Source organism: Andrographis paniculata, unplaced genomic scaffold (genome assembly GCF_009805555.1).
Source record: "Andrographis paniculata isolate CXL003 unplaced genomic scaffold, ASM980555v1 Contig34END, whole genome shotgun sequence".
In the NCBI taxonomy this organism is placed as follows: Eukaryota; Viridiplantae; Streptophyta; class Magnoliopsida; order Lamiales; family Acanthaceae; genus Andrographis; species Andrographis paniculata.
In genome coordinates, this window is record NW_026137567.1 from 5856493 (window position 1) to 5869424 (window position 12932).

At 31.7% G+C, this 12932-nt stretch overlaps 1 protein-coding gene and 1 long non-coding RNA gene across 8 annotated transcripts; one reads left to right on the plus strand and one right to left on the minus strand.

The window, feature by feature from the left end:
• Window positions 1-4985: 4985 nt before the first annotated feature.
• LOC127248392 (ethylene-responsive transcription factor ERF011-like) lies at window positions 4986-6108 on the plus strand. The gene has a single exon (XM_051270704.1). The coding sequence runs from the start codon at window positions 5406-5408 to the stop codon at window positions 5871-5873; it is 468 nt and encodes a 155-aa protein (XP_051126661.1). The 5' UTR covers window positions 4986-5405; the 3' UTR covers window positions 5874-6108.
• A 1888-nt stretch (window positions 6109-7996) lies between these two features.
• LOC127248922 (uncharacterized) lies at window positions 7997-10606 on the minus strand. 7 transcript variants are annotated; one of them, XR_007838200.1, is made up of 5 exons: window positions 10448-10606; window positions 10114-10192; window positions 9907-9991; window positions 9328-9416; window positions 7997-8741 (listed from the first exon to the last, which is right to left on the minus strand). It is a non-coding gene; the product is annotated as an uncharacterized LOC127248922 (long non-coding RNA). The 7 variants fall into 7 exon arrangements; XR_007838194.1 differs by lacking the exons at window positions 9907-9991; window positions 10114-10192 and having other exon boundaries at window positions 7997-8299; window positions 8443-8741; XR_007838197.1 differs by lacking the exons at window positions 9907-9991; window positions 10114-10192 and having other exon boundaries at window positions 7997-8302; window positions 8443-8741.
• Between the last annotated feature and the right edge of the window lie 2326 nt (window positions 10607-12932).

Consider the following 12932-nt stretch of genomic DNA (forward strand, 5'->3'; position numbering starts at 1 on the left):
GAGAAAGGTGTGGTGAATCTTTGTTAGTTAATGATGGATGACTGACTGACTGATGGCCATTGTTTTTCTTCACCAACTTTCTGACTTTCCTCTTCTTCCTCTATTCTTTTTCCCACGATAATATCATCTCGACTTACAAGTTTTGAAATATTTGGAAATAGTAAAAATTGATCATTTTGTGTAATATTATGTATATATATATATATGTGTGTGTAACAGAGTTAAAGCTACACAGTATTTTCACTATTTGACAAGATAAATGAATAAATAAATAGAAAAGAGAGCAGCCCTAGCCCACAATAATTTTGAAAGGGATGCACAATTATTGTTAAGGAATTAATAAAAGAAAATGGAGGAGTTGTTAATGGATTATAATATCCAACGAATGCAAATCAACGCAGAGCAATGTGGACAAGAATTCATGGTGTTTCACACTCCATTTGTTGTAGTAATATGATCAGCAGTGTCAGTGAGTATATGTATAAACAGTTTTGACTTAACAGCAGATAGAATGTGATTCTCAACAATAATAATAATAATAATAATAATAATAATAATATATATGGTTTGGATCGGATTGGAATAATTTTGATAATAGAATTGGCAAGACCTGGAGGTATTTTTCATCAATCCTGTTCCTAATTCCTATGTACATACTACATAATATACATATATATATATATAGTACTGTACTGTACTGTACTGAACTGAAGTGCATGAGTAGTGTCTTGTCCTCTTGTCTTATCCATCTGACAGACAGTCTTTCATTATAGTACTATATATATAGTGAAGTCGAAGCTTGTGGTACTAAAATATGACTGACTTCTGTTAATGAGTACTATGATATCTCTCTCACACCTTCCTCAAAATACTCTACAAGGTTGGACGTTAGTCCAGAGGCAGGCCAATCATATACTAGACTATGTTTTCTTTTCTATGTAATTCTACTATTTTTTAACTTATTTAATAAAAATATATTTAGGGTGTGTTTGTTTGAAGGATTTTGGAGGATTTCCACTATTCATTTAATTTTTTCTCCCAAAAACATCAAATCAAACACCTATTTTTCATTTTTTATATTATACTAAAAATTAATTTTACATTCAAAACATCACATCAAATCCTATTTATATCACATCATACAACTATTCAAATTCAAAATTTTTACTATTCAAATCCCAATCCAAAATCCAAACCCCCAAACAAACACACCCTTATATTACATATCGTATTCAACAATTATTAAATTTAAACAATGCATATATCTAAAATAATAATAATAGTAATAAGTGTGTTTTTTTTTTTGTTTTTGAATTTGAAAAAAATTAATTTGAATTTGATATTAAAAATAATATTTGATAAGATATTTTATATAAAAAAAATACTATATATATATATATATTTTTTAAAAAAACATAGAGTTCAAATAATAAAATATGAGAAATTTAGTGTAAAGAAACATACCCTATCTCTCCGGATGGTCCTACCTTGGGGCGGGTGGGCTGCAAGCCCCCTTAGCCCATTTTATTATTATTTTTTTAATGTAAAATTGTATTTCTTATATATCTATGTTAAATTGTATTTAATTAAAAATGTTATCATTTTATTTTATCTGATAATAGTAAATTAACGATCAACCCTAGAGTTGGGGGCTGTTCAGCCACTGCTACACTTCCATTTATACCAAGTATGAGGTTCATATAATGCAATTTATAAATGAAACTATATCATGGTCAATTCCCCACCCAAAAATAGTCCTGGTTGTGTTTCTTTTCAGCAAGGAATGGGTTTGAAGATTTGGGTTCCTTAAATAATATGTAATATTATATATTGTAAAAGTATATATATTTTTGTAAGATATGTGGGGAATATAAATAATAAAAAAATTGCATAAAATTATAAATTTTATTACAATAAAAAAATTTATTGTTCATTCAACCAATATTTTTTTTTTTACAATCTTTCTAAATATTACAAAAAACATACAATATATACTATAGCTATTCATCGATAGAAAGTTAATATTATTTTTTATATTATCAATTTGATTCTTGTACTTATCATAAAAAAAATATATATATTCATCCAAAATACAAAATGGAAGGCATCCAAATTATTTCCGAAACACAACCAAACCAATTAAAAAATGTTTCTCAAATGCTATATAGTATGTGTGATGTGTTGATTTTATTGTAATTTTTTACTTTTTAATACTCCCTCCGTCCCGAAACTAAAATATCTATTTGTTTTTTTCACGTAGTTTTAAAAATATTAGTATTATATTGGAATATAGTAGGAATAAAGTAGAAATGACTAAAATAACGTGTGATATAAAGGTAATGGCATTTGTATAATATATTGTAAGTTGTAAGGGTATTTGTAATGTTAAGTAGACAGTACAGTTACTAAAAAAGAAAATGGATACTTTGTCATGGGACGGACTAAAATGGAAAAATAGATACTTTGTCATAGAACGGAGGGAGTATATTATTTTTTGAAAAAAAAATACTAAATTCAATTTTATTTTTTCATTCAAAAAATCATATATGATTTATATAAGGAACTACAAGTAATAATAATAATAATAATAATAATAAACATTATTATAGTAAACTTATATTTCTTGAATAAGGTTATAGTTTTACATTATTCTGGTTATCTTTTGCAGCATCGAAATTATTGTAGTAAACTATAAACATTATTATAATTCTGTGAAACTCATATTGAAATAAATGTATATGTGAAAAAAAAAAAAGAAAAAAAGAAAGTTATATTATATAATTTTAAAAGATCACGCATTAATATATTTGACTATAGAGTTAAAAAAAAATGTCGCAAATGTATTATTTTTTTTTTTTAAAAAAAAAAAAAAACTTAATATCATGTATGCATTTATGTACGAATTGAAATTGTAATTATGATAACTTCAGATTGAGTCCAATATTCTATTTTAGGATGGGTTCCACTCTTGTATTCACATTTTCAATCTTCAGACAAACATAAAAAAGTCAATTTTTTTTTGAATACATTCAAATCTTTGAGGTCAACAAAACTACTGTTTGATGACTCTAATTTGGTTTTGTAATTTAGCTATATATTATCCCCTCAATAATTGTCATGCAAATATTTCACTGTACAATAATTAATGCATGTAATTTCAGGTTATTTCAACATATAATATAATAATACAGCTGCTCAAAATCAAATAAAATCGATAAAAAAAAATTGAATATTTAAATTTAATGGTGACAAAAATTATAATACAGATGCAATATAAAACTATGCTACTATATGTTATGAAAATGTTTATAATAAAATATAAAATTAAATAACCTAGATATATATTATTATTTTTAACTTCCCAGACCTATTAGAATACGCATCCTTAATAAACACAGTAACTGCGGCCTGTCAGGATATAATCAAATCCTAAAGTTACTCTTTACTTACTATATAATTTGTTCCTATTTTTTATTTTCGTCTATTTTATATAATTTGTTATTTTCTTTCTTAGAAAATTAATTATACACTTTAATCATATTTTAAAATTTAAAATTTAATTTTTTTAATCTTAATTAAATTATCTAGTTATATTAATTTTAATCTATAATTATTTTTACTAAATAATAAATATTTTTACTAATATATTTCTTAATTACTTATTAATTATATTTTACCTAAATTGCTATATCTGCAATAGTAAACTTATATTATATGTGACAGAGAGAATAATTGAAAAAAAAAAAAAAATTGGAAATTAAACTAAGGAAACGGTACGGATGTCTGTACAATAATTATATACGTGTTACTGTGTTTGAGGTTGGTATTTATGTCTGGTGTCTGTCTCACACACGAACACAATCATGTTTGGATTAGAACAATAATGGATTTTTTGTAATTAAGATTTTCTTCTTTTATTTTTATTTTTAAAAAAAAGTAATAAAGAAAATAAATATATTGCCAAAACTAACTGGACAGAAAATTTAAATTCAGAAGACATTAACGAGTTGGGGTTGGGAAGTGAGTCAGTGAGTGAGTCAGCGAGTTAGTGACAAAAGAGGTTCCTATCGAATCCGCCACCGACCACCGACCACCGACCTACTCTTTGTAATAATAAATACTCCTATTGCATAATATAATTTTATTTATATATATATATATATATTTGTGTAAAAAGAATTACCTCATGAAGAGCATAGATAATGATGGCAATAATGTCAATTCATTACTATCATATATACTATCAATTTGTCTTCCCCACCACACAACTAATGACAACTACTTATTGGTAATAAACTCTCCTTTTTTAAATTTTATTTTTCGCTAAAAAATCTTTCTTTTAGTTGGTTAAATTCCACTCCAAAAGGGTTTCTTTTCTTTCTTTTTAAAAAATTGGACTTTATTTATATAAAGATTTGAAGGTTTAATGAAAATAGTACAAAATTGAATATTCACTTTGATGTTTTTGTAAGAATGAATAAGTATTTGATGTAATTTATTTTTAAAAAATACTAGTATCAATTTTTTTTTAAAATATATATAAATATAAATAGTGACCAGCTAATTGGAAAGAAAATAATAATAGGAAAATTATAAAACAAATTTGAGCCAGCTATTCTTGGCAGGCCCGGGTGCGCCACGCCCAGCAACCCGGGGAGTGAGTTTACTCAATCTGCACGGTGAGGATCTAGTTGGGACCTGAGGACCGGGACTCTGCAAAGAAAATATGGGTCGCCGCCTGCAACAAGTAGCTTAGCTATCACAATATATGGCCATGGCTGCCAACTACTCATATATATCATACACTCTTTTTTTTCTCTGTGATGTAACCCCGTACATATTTTTCCACTAATTTCCTATCATAAATAGCTATTATAACAGGGGTGATGCTATAAATACACAGAGAAATTCTAGAGAGAGAAATGAATTAAAACAGGTTCCCAATCCAATGATGGATGATGAGAGTGAGATAATTTTATATAAAAAGAGAGAGAGAGAGAGAGAGAGGAGGGGTGGGGTGGAGATGATTAACATTATTAATAATATTGGTATAGTTATTATTATTGTGGGTGTGGTGTCGGTGCATTTTGTATCTTAGTCCTTTCTCTCTCTACTCTTTCTCTCTCATAAAGCTTTCTTCTTCGGCCAACGTGTCTCTCTCTCTCTCTGCCTGCCTGCCTGCCTGCGTCTGCCTCCTCGTCGTCTTCCTCCTCTTTGTTCATCTAAATCTCAGATGACAACAAAAACCTCTGCAGAGTCCCTAACTGAAAAAGCTACAGTCCACTGCACCATGCCTGCTCCCTCTTTCTCTCTCATCCATCAAAGTAAATAAAAAACCTCCTCGCAGCTGATTACTGTACACACACCCTCCTTCGTTTTTCAGAGAAAAAAACACAGCTTCGACTATGGAGGTGAACGCCGCCGCCGCCGCGTCGGCGAGCCGCCGGAGAAACGAGAAGCCTTACAAAGGGATAAGGATGAGGAAGTGGGGGAAGTGGGTCGCGGAGATTCGGGAGCCCAACAAGCGCTCCCGTATCTGGCTGGGATCTTACTGCACCGCCGTCGCCGCCGCCAGGGCCTACGACACCGCCGTCTACTACCTCCGGGGACCCACCGCCAAGCTCAATTTTCCCGACCAAATCTCCGTCTCCGGCCTGACGGATCTCTCCGCCGCCTCCATCCGGCAGAAGGCGATTGAAGTGGGCTCCCGCGTCGACGCACTCCACAGCAGCCACAGGTCGACGCCGCCGCCGCCGCCGCCGCCGCCGCAGGAGCATGGAGGAGTCGTGGCCGCCGTCAAGCCCGAATGGCTCCATGAAGGGATCGATCTGAACAAGAAGCCCGAGCCCGAAGACCCCGCCGACCATTGGTGACCGACCCACCGACCGACCTTCCATGGCAGACCCAAAATTAAATTAAAATTATGAATAAATTATTAATTAAATTAATAAATAATTCCTCCCCCCCTATATATTATATACCTTTATTTTTATTTCTTTCAAGTATAAATCAATCCTCCTACTCTTTTGTAGCCATAATCAAAATCAATCCTGATGAGAGGTGTCGATGGTAAATCCACCTCGAAGAAATTACAAAATTTTCTAGTCCCATTAAATTCCCCGTTTCTGTCTCTGTCTGTCTCTTAATTAATTCATCAATCAATATAATCAATCAATCATCCATGGATGCAACAGTGTCGCCCTAAACACGACGATCAATTAACCAATAAAAAAGATACTGGATTTGAAAATCTAATTGAATTTGTTTTTGTTGATAAGAAAGGGCGATACACACATATATATATATATGTATATATATATAAAATTAATCGTATGTAAATGATGATGATGATGGAGAGAGGTGGGGTGGGGGGAACAGGGATGGACCTACCATAACCATACCATGGCTCGAATTTGGGGCAAGTGGCTATTCTATTTGTTGTACACAGACAGACCACAACCCACATAACAAAATTAATTTGGGTTTGGAGACCTATCTATCTTCAATTTTAAAATTAGGTTTTTCTGTGTGTGTGTGTGTGTATGGTGTTTTTCCCCCAAATTAATTTCAATAATCTCCTCAATCTCCACTGTAGTCCGCCACGGACGACGTGGGCGCCACCGCACTCAATAGGCGGCCCGCCGCCCCCGTCGCCGCGACAGAGACACTGACCACAACTGTACATTACAGATAAATATAGATTTACATACATATATACATTTATATATACATAGTATTATATTAGTATATATATATATGTTGTTACTGTCGTCTGTCTTGCTCAGTTCTTACAGCACTGTTTAACGTACGTGGGAATTAATTTCTAATAAATATGTACTAATAGTAGTAGTTGTAGTTAGTGTGTGTACGTACATCCGCATGTCTGAATGTGTACATATAGATATAGATATTAGTCTATGTATACAAATATATTTTTTTCTTCATGTGGTCATTATTAGATTTGGACAAACTAATTTTGTTTTGATGTGAACTGCATGTCCCCATTTTATGATGAATTCGACGTTAATTACCAACTGTTTTCCTGTGTATTCACATTCATATGTCAGTCTGGGTCGAGTCGAATCGAGTCCCTACAGACAAACATTGTCCATTAATTAATTAAAAATACTCTTACCCAGTAATGATACTAATTCTGATGCACCTTAAATTGAAAAAAATAAAATTTAAAATAAGGCAAATTATAATTGATGACAAAAATAGTATCAATGACAGTGTTAGACGTAATTTCAATTTTGGGTCAAAACAATGCATAGAATTCGAATTAATTGCAAACAAATACGAACCCCCCAACAACAATCAGAACAAAAAATTTATTACAAGTTGGGTGAATTTCAGACATACAAGGCATTAGATTAGATGGGACAGAAATTTAAAAATATAAATAAAAAAAAAAAAAAACCCAAGATTTTATAGGCAGTGGACCATAAATAAATTCATTTCCAGGTCAGGTCCCGACTTCACACTACACCAGAAAAAGACTACATACAGCTTTACTATAATTAATAAAGCAATTAACAACAACCTTAACCTGGATTATTACACTAATGCAGCCATGACATATCTGATGATGCAAGAGAAACCCAAGTCAACAAAAAATTAAATAAACAATAATAATAATAACAATGATAATAATTAAATGACCAATGACACTCAATCATCCATAATAACTAAATGCAATAATTCTGTAATTCAACCACCGGCCAAATTATAGGAGGATTAGAAAGAAATGCAAGAAACAGAGGCTCCACCTCACAACAAACTTATATACTCGTAGCCTCAAATCTTTTGTTATTATTTCTAGTTTCAAATGTCTATACATTTATTCCCCTCTAAATACAATTGATAAAATTATTTCAAACAAAAAGAAAAAAACCAATGAAGATTATACAACATAAATGGTCGTATCAAAACTAAAACTAGCAAAAATAATGGGAAGGAAAAAGTATTATTATTATATTATTGTTGTGTAGAATAATTAGAGACAAAGTTGTCATTAAGGGAGTTGCTAAGTCAATCTAAGCAGCTCAGGTGCAATAATTAGATAAATACAGCTATATGTTGTTGGATCAACTTGTAATTACATCATGTCATTCATTTGTCTGAATAGATAAGATGACAGATAACCAAACACAGATTCCTGGCTACATACAGGGGAGCTTTTCTTAGGTATGTTTTTAATCTAACTTCAAATGTTTAAGGCGTTCAATAAAATAAGATCAAGAAGCGAACCGTACTGTTGTCGGAGGAGAGTTCTTGGCATGCAGCATCGATGACGGCCCTGCTGATCATTCCAAACATGATAAATACTATTTTTAACAGGAACATTGTTGTAAGAATGGAATCTAACGGAATATGTGCGTGCACATGAAGATATAGTATGCCAAGTGTCTCACTAGCGTCATATTTGTCTCGAGCAGCTACCTGACAATTGACATGTTGTAATTTTTCGCTTCTTCAGCCATCACTTCATTCCGTGGAACAGGGAACCGAATGCACCAAAGTCAAGATTGGAAGGATTAATAGATTCGCATGCTGCTATTGGTGCAGTCATCGTCAAAGCGGTAACTGCCCACCTGTCGGTTGGCTCCCGTAAGCTGCTTTTGTCCTCGCGTGAATGTGCGCCGAGGTATTTATAAACAGACATAACTCTATGGGACACAATCTAAACAAGATTTTCAGTCGTCAGCACAGGATGTACGCACATGTGAGTGAGATAAAATCTGCAACAACCACTCAGAACTAGGATCGTGTTAATAGGACAATCATTTGTGTCATCAGCAATGAATCGAAGCACGCTTGAGAGTTCATTCTAGAATAGCCCCTTCAGTCGCCAATCATTATCACAGCAGATTATTTTTAAGTCAAATTATCGCTCGAGGGACAAATTAATCTAATGTCAAGTGAAAAAACAAGGAAAGGAAAAACAAGCCACAAAGATAAATGCAAGTCCATAAAGATGCAAGAGAACTTCTTCTGTCAAGAGTCAATTCTTGTACATAAAGCACAAGGATAATCCTACGAAATTGGGTGAACATCAATTTATACAAAGGTAGAAAAAATAAGTAATACATTTCATAAGAAGATAGACTTTTCAGCTCCATACTCAATAACACAAAAAAGCACTTTCCCACTTTAAGGAGCTAATGCAAGATATCCGGAAACATTGAAACATATGGCATAATGAATTCAGGCTCCTCCAAAGTGACAAAAAGGCAAAACCATTGATTACTATGTATTATATACTACTACAAGGTAAACATACCATAAGTATTAATTGGAAACAAACTAAAGGACCAGGATTGTTACCTTGTTCAGTGCTAAAAACTACCAAGTTCTTAGTACATGGGCTTGAAAAAGCTTCAAAATCATGGGGAAAACTTTATGTTTCTGAGTAACTGCAGTTTTAGAATAAAAACCCTTGATATATAAACAAACACAACAACATTGAAATCAAGACGTAAACACCGCAGAAATTTATAGATCCCTAACTTTTTACTGCTTGGAAAATTGTAAACAAGGCATCATGCACCTTCTACAGCAGCAATGTTTCAAAAAGTGATGAAAATTAGAATTATTAATAGTACACAGTAACGAAAAAGTCACTACCTCTCTACCCTTTAGTTTTAACAAATGGTCCACGGCACTTTGTGCTTTATAGAAAATTCCTAATTCCTAATGCAAATATACTTAGGGTTCAACTGTATGAGTCATTTCAGTCTCCATCCCTTTCTTCCCCATAGAGATTAGATTCTAAATTTGACTGGAAAACTTATTTAGATTTTCCAGGCCCCATGAAGACGACTTTCACATACTCATACGGCACTAATGCAGCATAAGTTGTTCAAAACTGACAAAATACATCAAAGCAATTCAGCTCATTCTTACTCAGATACCACTTGTGCTCAGAATCGGTAGCATAAGAAAACTAAATGAAGTGCAGTCCCACAGCATAAGTATGATCCAAGCACAACTGCAAGCCAGATAAGATAAACAAGAGACAGTCTCCATATGAACTTCCTAACCCTAAACCGAAAATCAAGAGACGGGGAAAGGAAACCAAAGACCTCCATTTAATTCGCTAAATAAACTTACGTATGTTCATTTCAATTGCAAAATTGCAACTTCCCTTCGAAATTCGAAATTTCAAAAAACGAGTACCAGCTCAATTCTCCTATTTCAGTTCAAGAAACAAACACAACAATTGATAAATATTTATACTACTACAGGAACCGACAGTTTCAATTTCCAGGGCAATATGAACAAAAGCAAACAAAATACAAAATACAAAAAAACATTTTATTCGCATAAATTTTCTCTTTTCAAAAGCATTATCAACGCTGTTCAATCCAAAGCAAATTAAAACATGAAAAATCAACACGAAGCCACCATCTTTCACAGTAAAATCCAACAAAAGCGAAGAACAAACCTTCAAACCCATGCGGCGGTGGTGGGATTGGCATTTGGCGGCATGCAATTCTCCTTTCCTCGCCGCAAAACCCCCCACTCGGCGGCCCAACCGACCGCCGAAGTGCTTAAGAAAACTAAAGTAAAATAAAATGTGACCCGTGGGCATGGATGAACTACAGAAACCTTAGCAAATCGTTGAGCCGAACCCCCAAAAAAAGATAAAATAAAAAGATGGAAAGAGGCCCGGGCCGGGCCGGACAAGCAACGGGACTATCTTCGCAGCCCATTAACTCAAATTATTTTCTTATATATAAATATATATAATATCTCAAGTTTCGAAAAATTCAATCCATCAATTAATAATCATCACCAAATTATGATTTAATGAGAGTAATGTACTAAACCAACTTTAGGAGTGGAGAAATTAAGGGTGTGTTTGTTTGAATGATTGGATTAGATTTATATTATTCATCCAATTTTTTTTCCCCAAAAACATCAAATCAAACATCTATTTTTCATTTTTTATATTATACTAAAAATTAATGTTACATTCAAAACATCACATCAACACCTATTTATATCACATCATATAACTATTCAAATTCAAAATTTTTACTATTCAAATCCCAACCCAAAATCCAAACCCCCAAACAAACACACCCTAAATAGCTTTTTGTAGAGTTCGTAATTTGATTTACTGATCTAATGTTTATAGCGTTGGAATTATGGAATATCCTATTTCTTAGCTTCCCCCTTTTTCATATATATATATATATATATATATATACACACACACACACATCCTAGCTAGCTAATCTATATGTAATTAGACAACAAAAGTATATACTTTGGTAATTTAAAGAACTTGAAATTGGATTTCATATATATAGTTTAACTTAATATATATTTCGTACTTGAATAATTAAATATGACAAAGAAAAAACTAGTTGCACATTAATGTTTTTCTACTTAAATATTTATTTCATATGTATACAAATCTATTATATGTTTGGTCGTAGCTAGGCATATACTAAGTTTGATTCGAGGTTTATATACTCTTGTGGTTGATGTCGTCGTCAATTTTATTTGTATATTAATAATAATAATAATAATAATAATAATAATAATTATTATTATTATTATAATTACATGCCAAGTATTATTGTTAAAGGTAGGTGAAAGAAATGGAGTGTATAGAACTAGGAATATAATAAGGTTGCTATATATATGTGTAATAATACAAGGTGAAATAAATATGCTTGGAATTATTGTAATTTATGTAAAAATAATAACACATATATGTATGTGTATATATGTATGTATATGCTTGGTTTGATTATTAATTTTGGTGCCCCAAAATAATTGCAATGTGCATTTAAATGTGACATTCAAAACATTGAATTATTCTGACTGCACATGAACGTTAACGTGTGGTGCTGTCAAGCTAGTCATACAAACAGATATATACAGATATATTGTATGTATATCCATCACACACACACACACACACACTTACTTTTATTTAATTTCTCAACAAACATATTTCTGCATGCATGCAGTTTGAATTATTCTCAGACAATTATTATTTTTCCTTGCAGGAATTATTTAGGAAGTTGGAAAAACAATTGAACTGAGGTAGTTTGAATATTTAATTTCCTTACATTCACACACACACACATATATATATATATATATGTATGTATTGACAAGCATGACAAATTTTAATGATTGATTTATTATGGTGCAATTAAATCTGGGACTTGAGTGGGAAATTTGAAGCTAAATTTAGAAGTTTGGGGGGTTCTTGTTACGATACATTATTATGAAAGTTCATAAATTTGGAATATATTTAGTTTCTCTATACATGTTAAATCTAAAACATATACTAATGTCCTATGTTAAATTTGGTGAAAAATATATCTATTTAATTAGTTTTGCTGAAAAGTTCCATGTATAGCAACTACTTTATTAAGCAAGTTTTAATTAATCTAGTCAAGAAAACTAACAAGTCAAATAATTCTCAGCTGAGTCCTTTCGATGGCTTTTCCTATACACAAATTGATTCTTATATTCCTATTAATTGTCAAACATCTGTCTAATTATTTAAAGACAAGACGAATAAATCAGGACAATAATTTCGGCTTTCGATTTTCATTGATCTGAGTTTAAATTCTTGATCTTGCCTAATTCTGATTATATTCACTATGTTGTTCGAAATTGTCACCTTAAAATGTATCCATTTTCTTCAACAATTATCAATTGATTAACTTATGTATTGTTGTGTTTTGCTAAACTAATTAATATTAAGGCCAATTAAAATATATTGATATTTAATTTGTGTTTTAAACTTTATATACAAAGAAATGCATCCCGCAAATTAAATATGTATAAAAGTATAAATCAGTATAGATGTATATCTTTTGTAAGATATATATAGGGCCGGCAAAAATTAACCCGACCGACCCGAACCTGACCTGAAATAGTTGGGTTTGGGTTGAGATTTT

Bases quoted from the DNA above. Each gene is read 5' to 3' on its own strand.
- LOC127248392 (XM_051270704.1), top strand. From the start codon at position 5,406: ATGGAGGTGAACGCCGCCGCCGCCGCGTCGGCGAGCCGCCGGAGAAAC.